Raw genomic sequence first — 19,112 nt, forward strand, 5'->3', positions numbered from 1 at the left:
TCAATTCAGGATTTGTCACATATTTTCTTTCCTTAAATATATCTTCTATTCATCCAAGCCCCTATTTATCAAATACATTGATAGGGAGGATGTGGAAATAGAAAAAGTCAGTTCTTGGCTTTCCTCTCCATTCGACTAGTATCCTTAATAAGCATGATATGGGGCCGTGAATCCCGCCACCATATTGCGCTCGCCATCCATGTGAAATCCCCGTGGACGCGAGGAGTCTTCATGTCAAAACAGCCCTACATTACTTTGGGGATGAAGGGAACCTCCAGCAGGGCTGTCAGCCGCAGTAGAGGATCAGAGTTTCTCCTATTGTTTTAACTGGGAGGTATCGTGTGCACCTAGCAGGTGGTGCAATGCTGCCACCGGCCCCATTGAAAACAATAGGAGGTGCGATGCGAGCGCACGCAAGATAGAACATGCTGCAATTTGTTTTCCTCATGGTGGTGCCATGCAGGACAACACTGCTCATGTGTACGACCCCGTTCAATAGAATGGGGTTCATATTTGTGCGTCTCGCACAATTTTGACACCCGTCTGAAGGCGGCCTTATGCTGCTTTTTTAAGGCTCTGCTGCACTCTCCGCCTGTACTCAGCACTGCCGCTCCTCTGCTACAGACCGGTAGGCATTCTGCACCCATCTCAGAACTGCTAGAGAGAATAGGAAGACACTAGCTTCACTTTGCATAAACTATAGTCCAGCGTACGTTCCCTGCAGGACTGTGGAGTCGGAGTCTGGGAAAACCGAGGAGTTGGAGGTTTGGCTTGAAAACCCCACAGCCCTGGAGGCCGGGCTACTTTTCCATGGTCCCTTTATTATGGTTAAAAAATATTTTATTATCAGGGAAATTGTGGTCAGAACATAAAATACAGGAAAACACGCAAAAGCACATAATGAGGCTTATTGACTAATATTGTCTAATAGTCAGACAGTCTTGAAGTGCACCAGATGTATCATAGTGGCTCTGCTGAAAGACCATCCTAAAAGTGGACAGCTGTATCAAAGTTTAGACCACCTATTCGATGCCTCAGTTTACGGTAAAAATTGTACCTAAATTTAGGCGCAACTCATGGCAATTTAGGCCAGGCCACTTTTTTTTGGACAAGTCTGAAAAACTGTCCAATAGTGTCCCAGAGCGCAAAGTAAATGCGGCACAGAACACACAGGACAGTTTAGGGATGTAATTTGCATATTGTTTTGGCATAAGTGGTATTTTGAATAATAAATCTGTCCAATAGGTTTCATCACAAGGGGAGGGCAGCAGAAGACGGAGCCCCATACACAGCGGTGCCCCGAGCACCCCCAGCATACCTTGTGGACCACTCCACAACTCCTAGATTATAGTATAAATACATAACAACGGGAAAACAACCAGACATTGAAAGCGGCCAATGCCATGTGAGATATCACACCACCGGAGGGGTGGGCACGCTGTATAGGGGCAAGTCCATGGCTGCGGGCTCTGGTTCAGCGGCCGGGGGGCTGGCCTTCTTCTGCTGTAGCTTCTCACTCAGCTGATTGTAAAGCTCCTTCACCGCCTCTCCGTTCTGCAAGGTTAAGAGCCGGCATGAGTGGGACAACAACTTCTACCCTCTACTGAGAAGAGTTACAACAGCTTATCTGCTCCTCCCCCCACTTACTGTTTTGGTAGGTTCCAAGGCTTTCTGTAAAGACTCCAGTTTAGAAGGTGCCACCTTGTGGTGGAGGTGAAGCAGCAGGCGGAGGATGTGTCTGTGGATGTTTTCTTTCCTGCGGACATTCGATTATAATTTTTTTCTTCATTATACATTATAGGACAAACACAAAACCGCAAAAAAAAAAATACTTCTCAAAAAAACAACAAAAACACCAGTAAATACAAAGTTTAACAACTTAGATGAATTACATCACCAATTTTTTTGCATTAATTAAAACCAGATAACAAAACATTTTCCATTTTTCTAATCTGTTGTATTTTCTGAGTATAGAATATTTTATTCTGCGGTCTGTATACGACTACGGGGGCGGCCATATTCCCTGAGCAACACTTTACAGCATTTAGAGAGATGCTTTATGGCAGCGTCATCGGTCGCTCACACAATAAACAGGAGGGAGCCATTGGCAGTCAGGGTCTCAGAATCAGAAGGTACCATCGTGTGTTCTCATAGGAGACGAGGATCATACGCCTTATACGCAGCAGCTTGACCTTCACTGAAACGCTGCTGTGTAAGAAATACCAGGGCGGCCGATGAAAAGAGCCTAAATTTATCAGCAAGCTTGGCAAACATTTACTCTGCTTGGACCGTAGAGGAGACGTTCTCCATCCAGAAGGAAAGACGTCATGTGGTGTTTGCCGTGTTAAATACACAGTGGTAGAAGTATTGACATGTTCAGATCGCAGAAGATACTGGCTATAACACGCACATCGTAATGTATGACTTATGGGAGATGGGGGGGGGGGGTCATTTCTGAGGGCCCTTTTACACAGAATGATTACTGTTAGCATTAGGTGGATCCTTCAAATTTGAGCGATAATATTATAGTGTAAATACGGCCAACGATTGGGCGAACGATAATTCGCTCACGCATCATTTCACTGTTCATTCTCTGCAGGCATAAAAATTATCGTTCGCTCGTTACTAGAGATGAGCGAGTATATTCGGTAAAGGCAATTGCTCGAGCGAGCATTGCCTTTAGCTAGTACCTGCCCGCTCGAGATGAAAGGTTCGGGTGCTGGCACGGGGGAGCGGTGAGTAGCGGCTGTCAGCAGGAGGGAGCGAGTGTGGGGGGTGGGGGGGTGGGTGAGATCTCCCCGCTCTCCCCTGCAGCTCCCTGCCCGCCGCCGGCACCCGAACCTTTCATCTCGAACGGGCAGGTACTTGCTAAAGGCAATGCTCACTCGAGCAATTGCCTTTAGGGAGTATACTCGCTCATCTCTACTTGTTACATGTAAATGGCGATCGCACAGTCGTTTTCATTCTTTGGTACAGTGAATCTGGACAACTGAGCGATCAGCCAATGAAATTGGAGTGATTTATCTGCAAAGCTTGCGTTGATTTCAATACATGGATATCAGCACGGAGACTTCCGCTGCTTTAGCTCCGACCTCTGTGTATTTGCGGCGCTGACCGCATGCGCCCCCTCAGCTGATCGGTCAGGGTCCTGAATGACCGACCCCAGACGATCAACTATTAATGACCTATCCTGAGGATAAGTCATCAATAGTATTCTCCTTGGAAAACTCCTTTAATTGCCCATTTCAATGAATGGCAGCATGCTTGTGTTTTTCTTGCACGCACAAATGCACACAATTTGCACATGTAAAAACGATGCTAAAGCACACACTTTTGCGTGCAAATATGTAACACCCATTGCACGAATGCAGGCGTAAATGTGCTCACGCGCGTGTGCCACCGCCCTTCGTTCGTACTTGTATTCCCTATAAGCCTCTCTTTGTAGAACTCTGTATTGTACGAATTCCTCCAGGAAATGTATTAAGGAATTGACAACTGAACATGATTCCCATTGTCAAGCCAAACAGAGCTGACAGCGTAAGGGTCCTTTTACAAGAGACGATTGTCTGGCGCTTGAGCCCCCGATAGTCCTCTCAACGATTATCAATCCTGTGTAGAGATGAGAGAGTATACTCGCTAAGGCACATTACTCGAGCGAGTAGTGCCTTAGCCGAGTATCCCTCCGCTCATCTCTAAAGATTCAGGGGCCGGTGGGGAGATCTCCTTCTCCCTCTTTCCCACCTGCTCCCCACCGCAACTCACCGGTCACCCACGCCGGCCCCCGAATCTTTAGAGACGAGCGGGGAGATACTCGGCTAAGGCACTACTCGCTCGAGTAATGTGCCTTAGCAAGTATACTCGCTCATCTCTAATCTTGTGCTTTTACACAGAAGTGATAATTGTTCAGTGAGCGGAGGTAGAAGAGACCACAGATCGCTCAGACCACCCGCCTCCAGTCACAGTAAACAGGCCGTTCATAGATACCCATTTACTTAGGCCTGCACAAACTGAACGAATGATAAGTGAACAGATCAGCGCTGGCTGTTCTGTCACTGGCAGCATTTACACTGAACGATTAGCATTTGGTTTTGCAGGACTCAGTGATAATCTGAATGATAATCATACTTTGTAAAAGGGCCCCAAGTTCAGCGGCGGTCACGCCCTATTAACATCCAGTTCATTTATTCATACATTTCCAAGAGGAATACTAGAGGAACAGCACAAAAATACTAGTAAAACTGACATGCCGGACGAGTGGACGGGTCCTCTTTACCATCCAGCGTTGTTTAGTCCTCAGGAAATAGAATTCCTGCACAATAGCCACTATAGCAAAATACAGGGAACTTCAATAGTTTGACAGCTGCTGGGTCCAAATGTGATATTATAAAAAGGTGTGGAAAGAGTCAACTTAAAGGGAAATTCAGCCAAAATTATCTTGTCATTATCTCGCATGTATCCATGACAAATCCGATGGGTGAAATCTGTGATCTTTACAACCACCGATTCCAGAATGACAGAACTCCGTAAAGATCAAACTCTGATCTTCTCACGTGAAATACCAGAAGTTAATTTTGAGCAAACTTCGTATTTAAGACAAGCATGAAGAATCATCAGAAGCTTATAGACACTGGGGTTCTCTGCTGTACAAACCAACAGTCCAGAATAGAACTGATAATCTGGCAGATCATCTACTCTGAACTGCATGTCTCTGGGCTGGATGTATGAGGCCTCCTGCACACTTGCATGTTTGTGGCATTAGATGGACAGCACATGGCCCCAAACACACCGGCCCATTATAGCTTACTCATATAGATGCTTTTTCCACAAAGACTCATGGTCCGAGCTTCATATTTCTGGAAGTCACAGGCAAGAAGTAGGACATGCCAATGTGAAGAGTCCGTTTATACCAGACAGCCTCTGATGAGAGTTGCGCCCCCAAATCTCTCAGGCACAACTTGCATTAGGGCTATTGAGCATCTGGGTTTATTCATGATAATCAGGGGTACTTACTTAGTGAGGGCATTAATGAAGAAACCATCAAATATGTGCGTACAAAACTCTTCTGAGCCAAACTCTTCGGACAGCAACGTCAGGTTACTGGTGAAGAGGTGCAGGAAGATATCTGTGAACGCCGTGTCATTGTAGGTCTCCTCTAAAAACAAGACATTTTGTTAGTACAGTGATCTTCAGAAGCCAGCAGAGACCGGCCGTGGAGCGGGATTATCAGGTTGATGCCCGTTAATCTGGCACAAGACTATATATCTGTTCCCATTATAAGATTATAGAGATGAGGGCTCATTCACATCAGTCTTCAGACATTCCAGTTTCTGGCTACATTATGAGAGCAGAAAAACCGAATCCCTGGCTAGGACAGATCCATCCTATAGCGGAACTGAATGGCGCTAAACATTTACTTTATTAGGGTCCGTTTGGCCTTTTTTATGCCCTCGGGCACCTTCTCATATTTGTCCTGGATTTTAATGGAGACCTGCGGCAGAGACTGAAACTGAAATTTCCGATGCAGATGTGAACAGGCCCTTATAGTTGTACCCTCGCAGTAGAATACCAGAAGTCCAGATTCACAAGAGCTTATTATAGGTGCATTTATGTATCTGTAATACAGATGAGTGATCCAACCTAAATGCTCTGAGTTCAGGTGAAGAGACTCAGCGGTCAGGCTGGGATGTTCATCCATATTATGGACGCATGAATGTGCCCGTAATACACTCATATGAAGCTTAAAGAAGCCCAGGGACCGGGAGATATGGCTCTAGCTGTGGTATTGGGATGGAGGTGCAGTGGACGTGGTTTCTTAAATGATGCAAAAATACAAACGATGGCAGTAGATTTACGTAAGTTCCAAGACCACATATGGCAATAAGAGGTGCACTTACTGATGGCGGGCAGCAGGCGGAGTAGAGAGTTCTTATTCCTCTGCTTTGTGATGTGTAACAGGTAATACAGTCCTATCTCACAGGCAATTCTGTTCTCCTGCAGGAACCTGCCAGGTGGACATCAGAGATTTTGGTTAGATTTTCTATAATGCTCAATCTGTAATAATACAAAAATTCAGGAACATTTTTACTTTCTAAATTTTTAGGGTAAAATCCTCCTAAATGCATTATATTTAAGATGGCGGAGAGCTATGGTAGCATGCATCATAGGAGTCGCACCTGGTCTAGTACGTGAGCGGTCCTGAGCTTTGACGATTTACTAGCATTTCTATAAATCTTCTTATATGTCAAAGTGGAAATCATCCCCTCGTAATAACATTGTGCGTTTCAGACAGGAAGGCTGGGTAATCTACAGTCGTAGCTAGTGCAGGGCCTGAGGGGGCGAAGGATGCCACACATTCAAAGAAGAGAGAATCCATCGGGTCACGCTTCATGCCTCTTCAAACCTGAACTAGGCAAAACACATTAACATAACTCTAACCCCATACTCTACTCACTTGGTAAAGACATCCGGCAGGGTATTGGGGTACATGACTGGCACTTTCTCTTCTGTCGGTAACTTGTGTTCTACATTAAATGTGTAGTCATCAACTACTAAGGACATCAGGAGGGGTAAGAATTTGGTGATCAGCTCAGAATCCTAGAACAAGAAAAACACTAATAAAAATGTTTAGGCCTCATGTCCACGGGGGAGGGGGGGGGGGGAAATCAGGCCCGCCGCAGATTTCTGCTGCGGATGCACTGTAATTGTCTTTTATTTTTCATGCGGGAGATCAACTGAGCTATGAGTGCTTTGAACTCCCGCCCGCGTGATCCGCACTAAAATGGAGCATGTTGCGTTTTTTCACGCACATGAAATCTTTAAATCACTTTAAAATACCATCCGCGGCTATTTATCTACCCGCGGGTGGTCAATGCATTCCTATGGGAAATTTTAGGAGCGGATTACGCGCGCGGGCGATCCGCTGCGGATTTTAAAATGTGGTTTTCCCCGTGGACATGAGGCCTTAGGAGTAACTAACACTTTTTGTACTTAGTGTCTCCTAGTGGCAGCAACTATACCCAAAATCTTGCGGAGTCCTCCAATGACAGACTAGAAAACTGCTATTGTGGAAGCAGGACAATGGGATAGAAGCTGAGAAATCAGGATGTCAAAATCAGATTTTAAGAAGGTCCCTCATTTCCTGTGAGCCCCATAAACTAACATATTGGGCTCACAAGAGATATCTACCATCCTCACGTGTCTTCAATGTCTGCCTACAAAGCCAAGCATCCCAAAAGCTACTTATGCGCATAAAGAGCAAATTAGTCCTCTTATTATGTGTGTGTGCATAATCAGTCCACGGAATGCATGGCGCAAATGTTTGGGGGTGAAAACCAAGAAAATGATGAGGATGTAAGTATAAGAGCTTATTATTTTAGTTCATGGGGCTTGTAGGAGATGACGGAGCCCCTTTAAATATCATTTTAACTCCTTGGGCACCAACTGGGTTCTTTATGGGAGAAATTAGGTGAGTTACTTCAAGGACAGCTCCAGTTTCACATGTTGCGCACTACATATCAGGCATCATATTATAGTTAGCAAAAGTGTCACCATTTGCCTTTTTAGGTTGGATAGAGCAGAGGTCTCCAACCCCAGTCCTCAGGGACCACCAACAGGTCATGTTTTCAGGATTTCCTCAGTGTTGCACAGGTGATGTAATTATTGTCGGTGCCTCAGACATTGCCACAGGTGTTCTTACTATAGGATATCCTGAAAACATGACCTACTGGTGGTCCCTGAGGACTGGAGTTGGGGACCCCACAGAAAAACAGAAAACCGACTGTCAAGAGAAAAAACACTGAGCACCTTCTGATGCCAGCCAGAACAGAAATGCTACTTATAAGCCAACACCAAAATTGGCAACAGCATGCAAAATGCATTTGCTATCAGAGGTATGCATACCTATAATCAATACTCTAACCACATTAAATAATGGAAGGCTCTTGGGCCAATGTAATTTGTTCAAATTATATACCAAGAGCCTTGCATTATTTAATGTGGTTAGAGTATTGATTATAGGTATGTATACCTCTGATAGCAAAGTTATTTTGCGTGCTGTTGCCAATTTTGGGTTTCTGCTTCTATTGTATGTTGCAGCCATGGTTTAACGTGCGCACCTAAAGATTTCTATTGGGATATATTTCTATTGGTAGTGCTGACCTATTTTATCCTTTTTTCTCCTTCTAAGCTGACTGTCACTTTTCCATGCCATGCAGATACCCACAATTTCCTGTTGCTCTGTGCCAACTTACCAACTTAGGCTCCTTGAACACCTGACTGTCTATCATGTCCCAGGCTCCATGTCCTAAAGAAAGCATTCTAAGAAGCAGATGCAATTCATGGTTGTCCTGCAAAGCAAAACCAATGTCCACATTCTTACAAAATATACCTTACATAAGACGCCCAGAGAAGAAAAATTCAGAGGATATCAGAGAAAAACAGATAGAGGTTTGGTCTTATGATGCAAAGGGAACTACCGATACCAATGGCGACATCTGCTGGTCAAATAAAGTTACTACACAACACACACAAAGTTAAAGAAGATTGTCACGTCTTCAGGTCAGTGGGGCTAGCTGCAAGGCTTTGCAGCTGTAGCCCTGGTGACCAGTGTTGGCTTTCTTATCCTTCTATTCTTTCCTCTGTATCTAATCCTGCTAGATTCGGCTCCTGACACTTTTAATCTGTCAGGTGAGCAGTCGCTACGGCTCACAGTCAATCAAACCTGGCGTCATCTATTGCCAGTGAGTGGTGGGGACCACCCACTTGACAGATTCTACTCCTCTATGACCTAGTACAATTTGCATACAAGCTCCAGGAGCTGAAAGAAAAGGGGCAAAAAAATTTTTTGAAAGTGACTCAGTGAGAACTGAGATCATTACATGAATTCTGACCCAGCTGCTTTAAACAGCACCACTCTTATCCATGGGCTATGTCTGGTACTGAAATGAAGTGCGTGTGTCTTTTTTTTCCCCTAATCCCTGATAAACCTTTTAAAGGGACTGTACCACAATAGACCTATTACCTACCCACAGGATAGGTGATAAAAGTCTGATAGGTGAGGTTCTCACTACCAAGATCCCCACTGATCCCAAGAATGGGTGTCTCGTTTCCCCTTTTCTCATCCAGCCGCAGTGACGTGGAGAGTGAACAGAGCAGCAGTCGAACACGTGCAGCGTCACTCTATTCAATGGGTCTGACAGAAATAGCCGGGTGCTTGTACTCTGCTATCTCCCATATTCCCATTGAAAATTAATGAAATGCCACTGTGCAAATGCAACTGCCACTTCATTCAATATCCTCCTCACTGCGGGGGTGCAGTGAGAAGAGGAGGAACACGGGACCCCTGTTCTCAGTATTGGTCCCAGCCGTGGGATCCTCACCAATCAGATTTATTACTTATCCTATGGACAGGTGATTAATGTCTATTGCGGCACAACTTCTTTCGGTAAGGGGGGAAATGAATGTTACTCACCCTGGGGAGGTTTTCTTGGCTTATCAGTTCCTGTAGGTTTCGGATGGTGCTCAGAGCTAAAGTGTTGATGGCAAACGGGTCACACAGGATCATGGACAAGTCTCTGCCATAAACAGAAGAGAAATCACTATTATAAAATATATTATATAGATTTTATTTAAACACACACCTCTAAACCAAGAGAGAAGAGTTCGGTCATTCATTAAGTGTGACAGCAACGGAATGCTGGTAGATCTCCTGGACATGTGGTCCCTACCAAGGAGCTTAGGCCAGTTTCACATCTGCGCTGGAACCTCCAATCGGGGTACTGCGGCAGATCCGGCTCAAAACATCCGAAGAAAAAGCATCGCTTTTTCTTCCGTCCAAAAACTGGCAACTGAGCTTCCACTTCTAGTCAATGGAGTCCGTTCAGTAATGAGACAGAGATGTACAGCCATGGGAATTACTCTTTCCTGCCCCCTGATCGGAGCAGATTACAAACCACCCTTACAGTTCAAGAATATTGTGGTGTCCTCACCCCAGAACCTGTTCTTGACCCTTCTTCACTCCATCAAGAAATCCCTGTAATTCGCGAGCTCTCTTTGCGTCCACAAACTTCTCTCGGATGCAGGCGTCCAAGCACCAGGTGAACTGCGGCACGACAAAAATAGGACACATGAGGTACTGCTTCTACAGAGAAGACTCTTATTCTGAAGGAAATGAGCCTTAAAGAGGGCGAACCTACGTCCAGCCGTTTCCGATACTCTGATGGTTTAATTACTTGCAGTTTATAATTGTTCTGTCCGTACTATAAAGGAATCAGCCCTCCAAGCACCGACGCTGTAGCGATTTTAGAATTAGCACTTAATGTGAGGTGTGTTTTGTATAGGATTGCCCGAAAACCTGATCTGCTGTGGAGTTTTGAGGGCTGGACTTGAAAAACACTGATAATAAAGCATGGAGGATAGCACTGGGGTTATCAGTAGTGTTAATCATTCTACAGTAATGGAGATTATATCGATGTGCACCATCTTCCTGCGGAGCACTTCTGATCATTGGAAAAATCTCACTAGAGTCCCTTACAAGGTCGGTAATCATCTATATCAGAGTTCTGCAAGCTTTGCCTGTGTAGTCAGGGCATGCTGGGAGTTGTAATTGTGCAACAGCTGTAGAACCGCAGGTAGGGGAACACAATCTAGATCCCATAGAAATGAATAATAGGTGTAGGTATTTGTGTGAGAATGTATTATGCGCTTATGTAGTACACACATTTAGGATTCATTAATTCTTTAAAGAAAAAAAAAAACGGGGGCCTCTTAAAGGGCCCTTAACTATATAAAGTTCTATCTAGTAACAAACAAATGGTACTATGGACCAAAAAAAGGGTTTATAAAAACAGAGAAATCCAGTACCTTGTGGCAGGGGTCGACTGAGCAGATCTCACTGACGTCCAGATCATGTAAAGACATAAGAAGTTCTGCCCGCAGGGTACAGTAGTGAACGTTTCGAGTCCTCAAGAAGAGGGTGCGCAGGAACTGCAGGACCATGTCATACAGCTTCACGTTCTTACCAATCATCTGGGTCAGTTTATGTACCACCTAATGGGGACAAGAAGGAAGAATGGAAGATCTACATGTAGACTGAAAGATCTTTAATCTACATTAGATATGTGAAAACCCTTATTTCATAGTGAGATGTGATCAAAAGAAATTACAGTCCAAAGCCTGAGGCTGCACTACTGGGAGATACCTGAGACAACATGCCCCCCCTCCGTCAGGTGAAGCGCTGTCATGTATTTGGCGATTTGAAATTCTCCATCAGTGCCCCGATACAAAACTTCCAGTATACAAGCCAAGGAGGATGTAGACATTAACCCTTTCCAATCCACTGTCTGATGTCTAAAGACATTATGATTTAAGGCCGTACAGTTCCGATGTTGGAAGACGTCCATCGGGGTTCTCTTACTGTATATTGCCAGCCTCTCTGCTGTCGGAGCCTATCCAACGTTTCACCTCATGCAGTACTGTCTTTAGCCAGCAGATAGCGCCATTTTAGAACGTCAGAAAAAGAGTAAGCCCCCTAGGAAAACCAGGATACAAATTGGATTGGAAAGGGTTAGGGCAGGGAACCTAAGCAATGGACCACAGCTAATCTAAGCTAATTACCACTGATGACCTACCCTAAGGATAGATCATCAATAGTTTACAGCCCCTTGAAATCTCTTGCTCTCTCTGCATAAACCAGAAAGCGGTAGCGATAGAACTGGGGAAAGACACTGAAATAGATCCTGCAGTATCTTAGGAATGTCTCAGATAGTCTGAGAATATCAGGTTCTGGGGTGCAGGCTCTTACCTCCCCCTGTCGTCTAGTCTTTGGGGAAAGACTAAAGAAGTTGTGCAGGACGGAGAGGTCGCTGCTGAGCAGAATGTTCTCCTTCTCCAGGATGTACTGCTTGAGCAAAGGAGAGACCTCATCACCAAACAAAGCCTGGTTATCCTGCCAGATCTGCCGCTTCACCTCCACAGCGCAGGCTTTATACAGCTCCTTGTCTGCCATCACCAGCTTCAGCTTCTTCTCCGGCACCTGTTGTAAGGAGCAGGGGAATGGCTCAGCAGAAGTCATCAGACGATTCATAGAAGTGACTTACAATACAGTGACCTCACCTTGGGCAAATGCTTCATCACACACATGACGACCGGCTGGATGGACGGCATCTTCACCAACGGGAAGGACTTCTCCAACAGTTCTTCTAATTTGCTGTATCTTTAAAGAAATAGTTAATAATTACTGTAACGTTCATCTATCATGTTAGTCAATAGTGTCCAACCTGCGGCCCTCCAACTCTAACTCCCAGCCTGTGGCTGCCATTGCTTTCATAGGCTCCTAGTTCGGCCTATTACCCCCTCAAGTGTTGATCCAGAGGGTGGTGAAAAAAAATAAATAAAATAAAACACCACTTTGAAAGACAGAAACACATTTTGTGTAGGGGGGGGGAATTTAGGTCGCGTCTCAGCTACCGATTGCACACTCAGCGTAGGGAGAGCGGGGGGACGGGGCTTCCAGATCTGCTCCTCTACTATAGATCAGCGATCTGTAAAGCTGTCTTACACTTGGTACACCGAGGACCCTCCAAACGGTGGGTTGAATTAGAGCAAAACTCTACATTAGGCCAGGCCATGGGGGCTTTTCTAGCTTAAGGGGAAATTGGGTCATAGGGGCATTGGGGTCTCTCCCTTCTTGAAGATTTGGGATAGGTTTGCGCTCAGGAGTGACTTAGTGATTATACTCGGCCCATGGACCCCCATGGTGGGGAACCTAGATTTCTCACAGAACGACATAGGATTACCATTGTTGGATTGAGTGGGGTCTCAACCACCTAGACTTCGGGATCTTGTTACTAAGGTCGGACTTATACCATTGAATATACTTCTGGGTGAGGGGGGACCGATGACAGGTGCGTAGTTCCAATACCTTCAGATATGCCACTTTATCTGAGCACTAGGACCAACATCCGATCTGACTATTCCATCTACTCCTTTCGAGGAGATGTGCAACGGCCCTCGTCGTCCGAGGGGAGAGATATTCGCAGTCTATGGTATTCTGGTAACTGGAGGGGACTGAGATCCGGGTGGGGGAATTCAGAGATCCTGGGAAAAAGAACTAGGGTGAGCTTTGCGGGAGGACGTGGGTTAAGCCCCTGCATATAGCTCTGAATAGGGGGACTCTGACAATCACTCCTGAAATCGCTCTATTATCAATCTTGCTGGGGCCCCTTAGCACCATTAAGAGGAACATCGTTCGATTTTTCCTCTAAGCCATGAGAATAGTGATTCCTTGGCTTTGGAATTCCCAGGCCCCCCTGACAAGATTGAACTAGGTGACAGCGTTAGACGAAATTGGTTGGATGGAGAAACTGAAGGCTAGGGACGATGCTAAATACTTGGCTTACTACTCCGTCTGAGAGACCTGGTTGAGGTTCCACTCGTCGGTAGGGTTCCAGCAGTGGCTGATGAACAGGGCTTAGCCTAGTCAATAGCAGTTATGGGGATGGCAAATGTCATTGGAATGAGATGTCTTATACTTTTCTCTTTTTTCTTCTCCCACTTTTTTCGTTCCTCTGTCTTCTCCCTCTTCTATAGTGCTTGCTCACCCATCCTCACCCCCCTCCTAACCCAACCTTAGCCCCCCCCCCCCCCCCCCCAAGGTTAACTTTTGCAAGTAAAATAGTTTACGTTTGCTTGGAAGGTTCGTTTAAACACAATTACTGTATTTAGTTCATAAGAGCCGTTATAACTACGCAGATTGGTAGTATATTTATGGAAAGATATTTAGCTTTATTCTATATTATTGTCCGTTATTTTATATAAATACTTTAAATTTTGGTACAGATTTAAGGCCCTTCTATTGCAGGTTCGATTTGGGTACATCACAGAAATACATATTTCTTGGAGACGTGTCAATTTCACTGTATGTATTGCACAAAATACTACTAAGAACATTTTGACCTAAGAAAAAAAAAACACACCAAACGAGGTAAAAGCCAATTTTCCCTATTTAAAAGGGAAAAATATTCCTTCCTGACTCCAAGTCTGGCAATCAGAATACTCCCTGGATCTCCTAACCATTCTGAAGTAATCAGAATCATAGAAGTAGAGTTGGTCGGGACCTCCAGGGTCATCGGGTCCAACCCCCTGCTCAGTGCAGGATCACTGAATCACCCCAGACAGATGTCTGTCCAGCCTCTAAAGACTTCCATTGAAGGAGAACCCCCCACTTCCCATGGTAACCTGTTCCACTCATTGATCACCCTCACTGTCTAATAACTAATCTGTGTCTCCTCCCTTTCAGTTTCATCCAATTGCTTCTAGTCTTTCCTTGTGCAGATGAGAATAGGGCTGATCCCTCTGCACTGTGACGGCCCTTTGGATATTTTCAGACCGCTCTTAAGTCTCCTCTCAGCCTTCTTTTTTGGAGCTAAACATTCCTAAATCCTTTAACCGTTTCCTCATAGGACATGATTTGCAGACCGCTCACCATCTTGGTAACTCTTCTCTAAACTTGCTGCAGTGTGTTGATGTCTTTTTAAAAATCAGGGTGCCCAAAACTGAACACAGTATTCCAGATGAGGTCTGACTAAGGAAGAGTAGAGGGGGATAATGACCTCACATGATCTAGACTCTATGCTTCTCTTAATACATCCCAGAATTGTGTTTGCCTTTTTAGCTGCTATATCACATTGTTGACTCATGTTCAGTCTATGATCTATTAGTATACCCGTCTTTTTCACATGCGCTGCCGTTTAGCCCAATTCCTCCCTTTCTGTATGTGCTTTTTTATTTTCTTGCACAGCTGTAGGACTTTGCATTTCTACTAGTTAAATGCCATTCTGTTAGTCGCCGCCCACTGTGCAAGATTGGGCAGATCTTTTTGAATCCTCTCTCTCTTCTCTAGTGTTAGCTATCCGTCCTAGCTTTGTGTTGTCAGAAAGCTTGATGAGTTTGCCCTCAAATCTCTCGTTTAGATAATTTATAAAAATGTTGACCAACACTGGGCCCAGGACAGAGCCTTGTGGTCCCCACTTGATACATTCTTCCACTTCAATGTGCAGCCATTTATGACCACTCTTTGGGTACGGTCACTCAGCCAGTTGTGAATCCACCTCACAGTTGCCTTGTCAATCCCATATTTTTCATTTTTTCAATAAGTATGGTAGGAGATAATTTGTCAAATGCTTTACTAAAGTCAAGATATACTATATCCACTCAATCAGTAATACTATCATAGAAGGAAATTAGATTAGTCTGGCATGACTTGTTAGTTACAAACCCATGCTGGCTCTGGTTAATTACTCCATTTTCATCCAAGTACTTGCATACATGCTGTTTAATAATTTGTTTAAAGATCTTTCCCGTTATAGAAGTCAGGCTCACAGGCCTGTAGTTTCCTGTATCCGCCTCCTTCCCCTTTTTTGAAAATAGGGACATTTGCCACTTTTCCAATCTTCTGGGAGTTCTCCTGTTCTCCAGAAATTTTCAAAATTATGGCGAGTGGTTCAGCAATTACCTCTGCTGCTTCCTTTAGTATCCTAAGATGTAATCCATCTTTCCTGTTTTTTTTTCATCATTACATAATTTATTTTTAGTGCTTCTTCGCTGCCTTCTTGTTTTAAAAGTTTAAACGCGCTTTATTTTTGCTGCTTATTGCCCCCTTTACATCCTTATTGAGCCACATTAGTTTGCTCCTATTATTAAAGGGGTTGTCCCGAGGCAGCAAGTGGGTCTATACACTTCTGCATGGCCATAATAATGCACTTTGTAATGTACATTGTGCATTAATTATGAGCCATACAGAAGTTATAAAAAGTTTTATACTTACCTGCTCCGTTGCTGGCGTCCTCGTCTCCATGGTGCCGACTAATTTTCGCCCTCCGATGGCCAAATTAGCCGCGCTTGCGCAGTCCGGGTCTTCTCCTCTTCTCTATGGGGCTCCGTGTAGCTCCGCCCCGTCACGTGCCGATTCCAGCCAATCAGGAGGCTGGAATCGGCAATGGACCGCACAGAAGCCCTGCGGTCCATGAAGACAGAGGATCCCGGCGGCCATCTTCAGCAGGTGAGTATGAAGACGCCGGACCGCCGGGATTCAGGTAAGCGCTGTGCGGGTGGGTTTTTTAACCCCTGCATCGGGGTTGTCTCGCGCCGAACGGGGGGGGGGGTTTAAAAAAAAAAAACCCGTTTCGGCGCGGGACATCTCCTTTAAGTCTTTTATTCCTGTAAGGTATGAACCGCTCAGAGTTAGTATTTAAGATGTTTTTAAACACTTCCTATTTTCGGTTTGTACTTTTATTTTCGAGGACATTATCCCAGTCAATATGGTTTAGGGCATCTCTGAGCTGATCGAACTTTGCCTTCCTAAAGTTTAGCATTTCGTAGCTCCCCTATAAAACTCTCTCTTGAAGGATAAGTGGAAATATATTCTTTTATGGTCACTATTTCCCAGGTGCCCCCCAACCTGCACCCCCGTTATTGTCAGGTCTGTGGGTTAAATATTAAAGTCCAAAATGGTCGTCCCCCTACTTGGGTCCTGTACAAGTAGGACGAGGCAAGTATTAGAGATGAGCGAGCATGCTCGGATGAGCCAGTTACTCAAGCGAGCCTCGCTCTTCTCAAGTAACTGCATTCTTGTCCGAGTGTGCTCGGGGGGGGGGGGGGGGGGGGGGGAATAGCAGGGGAGAGAGATCTCTCTCTCCTCCCCGCCCCCCCCCCCCCCCCGAGCACACTCAGACAAGTATGCAGTAACTTGAGAAGAGCGAGGCTCGCTCAAGTAACTGGCTTATCCGAGCGTGCTCGCTCATCTCTAGTAAGTATCTTTACTTACTGACAGAAACTTGTTACCTTTATGAGATCCGCAGGTTTCGGCTTCCCAGTTTACATCCGGATAGTTAAAATCCCCCATAACAATTACCTCATTGTGATTTTCTGCTTCATCTATTTGCCTCAATAATAGATTTTCAGAAGCTTCTGTTATATTTGGTGTCTATAGAAAACCCCTATGAGGACTTTATTGTTCTTTTTCCCTCCATGTATTTCCACTCATCGAGTCTCCACATCTTCATCTCCCTCCCATATATCTTCCCGTAATGTGGGCTTTAAACAGGATTTTACTTAAAAAACAAACCCCTCCCCCTTTACGATCCCTTCTGAACAGACTGTATCCCTGTAAGTTCGCTGCCCAGTCACAGCCTACATCCAACCAGGTCTCCGTTATTCCCACTATGTCGTAGTTTTCCTCATTTTCCCCATTATTACTCCTAGTTCATTATTGATCAGTCTTCTAGCATCAGTCTCCATACGGTTTAGAAGGTTTTGGTTATTTTTTACGTTCCATGTACCCCTACTAACTGACCCGCCAGCTGCAGACTAACCTGCCCTCATCCTTCCCTTCTGACGCGATGGCCGACACTCTCTCCAGTAACTTCTCCCTTAGTTCATCAAACACCGTCTGGTGGAACTCCAGGCGCGGGATACTGTGAAGATCCAGGAACGGCAGCGCTGACTGCAGCGACGGCAGCAGGACGCCATTTTCAGTCTGGAAAAACAAACAAGAGAGGATGAGACGACAAAACTGTAATAACGTGCGGTAGATGTCGTCAGTCCCGAGAGAGACCGCCGACACCCACCGGGGAGCGCGAGTGAAGGGGCAATGAGGAGGAACCGGGGCGCTAATCAGAAGGGCGGCCCGCTGACAGCAACATTAGCCAGGCTGACAGCCTCAGCGACAGGGGCGCCAGCCGTGCCGACAGCCTTGGTGACAGCAGCACGGGCACCCTGGTAACGGGAGCGGCGGATGAAGGGAACATACCTGGAACTGCTCTATGGCTTTCAGGGGCTCGGTGCAGTTGGTCAGGGTTTCCTTCAGGTCCTCGCCATTAGCGATCCCGAGCTCCTGCAGTCCCGCGAACATCCTGCGCGCCGCCATTTTTCTCCACCCCCCGGGCCGGGGTCCCGCTGCTACGGGCCCTCACTGTCACAGAATCCTTCTGTATCCAGAGTAACCCCGGTCCCGGGCTCTGCAGTCAAAAACAAAACACTTCCGGTGCAGACGACGCGAGCCGAACGTCACTTCCTGTCCAGCACTGAATCTCAACCCCCCGGAAACATGTCCTCTTCTTCTGCGTTCCGAGCGGCTCATGTAACCCACGTCACTCTTCAGCTGCTGTAAAGCTTCGTGCTGGATGATGGGAGTTGTAGTTGCACAACATCAGGCTCTAGGATGGCGGTAATAGTTACCCCCTGCTTGGTAACGTCAGGAGGTCCGCTGAGAAGCTGTGGGGATACAGAGGAAGTTCCCTCTCCTCCAATGCTGGAAGAAATACTATAAAACAAAAACTTTATTTGATTATTAACAGTATTCTGATGTCTCGTTATTCCCCTGACGGCTTTCTGACGCTATGATCTGGCTCTTTTCGGCTTGCCGCGCACTCTCCTATACAAGTCTATGTGAGGTTTTCAGTTGGGGCAAACTTCACAGGCGGGCACCGCCCTAACAGCACCAGCTCGTTTAGAAAGGTGACTGGTTCCCGTTAAACGTTTTTAAAAAGTTTTTTTTAAAAACTTTTTATGCACTAAAAAAAGTCAAAGCAATAGAAAACATCGGGGTCCGTATAGAGATCGCTCGCACAACCTACTTATTAGGAAGGGTCGGTGGGGTCCATATAGAGATCGCTCGCACAACCTACTTATTAAGAAGGGTCGGTGGGGTCCGTATAGAGATCGCTCGCACAACCTACTTATTAGGAAGGGTCGGTGGGGTCCGTATAGAGATCGCTCGCACAACCTACTTATTAGGAAGGGTCGGTGGGGTCCATATAGAGATTGCTCGCACAACCTACTTATTAAGAAGGGTCGGTGGGGTCCATATAGAGATCGCTCGCACAACCTACTTATTAAGAAGGGTCGGTGCTCCGGGGATTATTCCGATTGCCAGATTGGAGTCAGAAAGGATTTTTTCCCCTTAAATGGGGAAAATTAGCTTCTACCTCATTTGGGATTTTTTTTGCCTTCTTCTGGATCAACATTGGAGGGTAATAGGCTGAACTGGATGGGCATATGTCTTTTTCGGCCTTACATACTATGCTTAGCTCTTAAGGCACAAAGTAGGCTCGTCA

The 19,112-nt window shown here is 45.6% G+C and overlaps 1 protein-coding gene across 1 annotated transcript; it reads right to left on the bottom strand.

Moving 5' to 3' along the window:
- Positions 1-818: 818 nt before the first annotated feature.
- Positions 819-18,058, bottom strand: NELFB (negative elongation factor complex member B). Its single transcript, XM_066580437.1, has 13 exons — positions 17,807-18,058; positions 17,370-17,533; positions 12,112-12,211; positions 11,801-12,031; positions 10,861-11,046; positions 9,987-10,099; positions 9,470-9,572; positions 8,250-8,345; positions 6,452-6,594; positions 5,895-6,001; positions 5,011-5,152; positions 1,648-1,756; positions 819-1,554 (listed from the first exon to the last, which is right to left on the bottom strand). The coding sequence occupies exons 1-13, from the start codon at positions 17,921-17,923 to the stop codon at positions 1,414-1,416; spliced, it is 1,752 nt and encodes a 583-aa protein (XP_066436534.1). The 5' UTR covers positions 17,924-18,058; the 3' UTR covers positions 819-1,413.
- Positions 18,059-19,112: the final 1,054 nt, after the last annotated feature.

Source organism: Eleutherodactylus coqui, chromosome 10 (genome assembly GCF_035609145.1).
Source record: "Eleutherodactylus coqui strain aEleCoq1 chromosome 10, aEleCoq1.hap1, whole genome shotgun sequence".
In the NCBI taxonomy this organism is placed as follows: Eukaryota; Metazoa; Chordata; class Amphibia; order Anura; family Eleutherodactylidae; genus Eleutherodactylus; species Eleutherodactylus coqui.

Bases quoted from the DNA above. Each gene is read 5' to 3' on its own strand.
- NELFB (XM_066580437.1), bottom strand. From the start codon at position 17,923: ATGGCGGCGCGCAGGATGTTCGCGGGACTGCAGGAGCTCGGGATCGCT. The intron at 12,212-17,369 runs GTTAGTCTGCAG...ATTTCTTTAAAG, and splicing joins GAAGGGAAGGATGAGGGCAG to ATACAGCAAATTAGAAGAAC. The intron at 5,153-5,894 runs GTAAGTGCACCT...TCTTGTTTTTAG, and splicing joins CCGCCTGCTGCCCGCCATCA to AGGAGACCTACAATGACACG.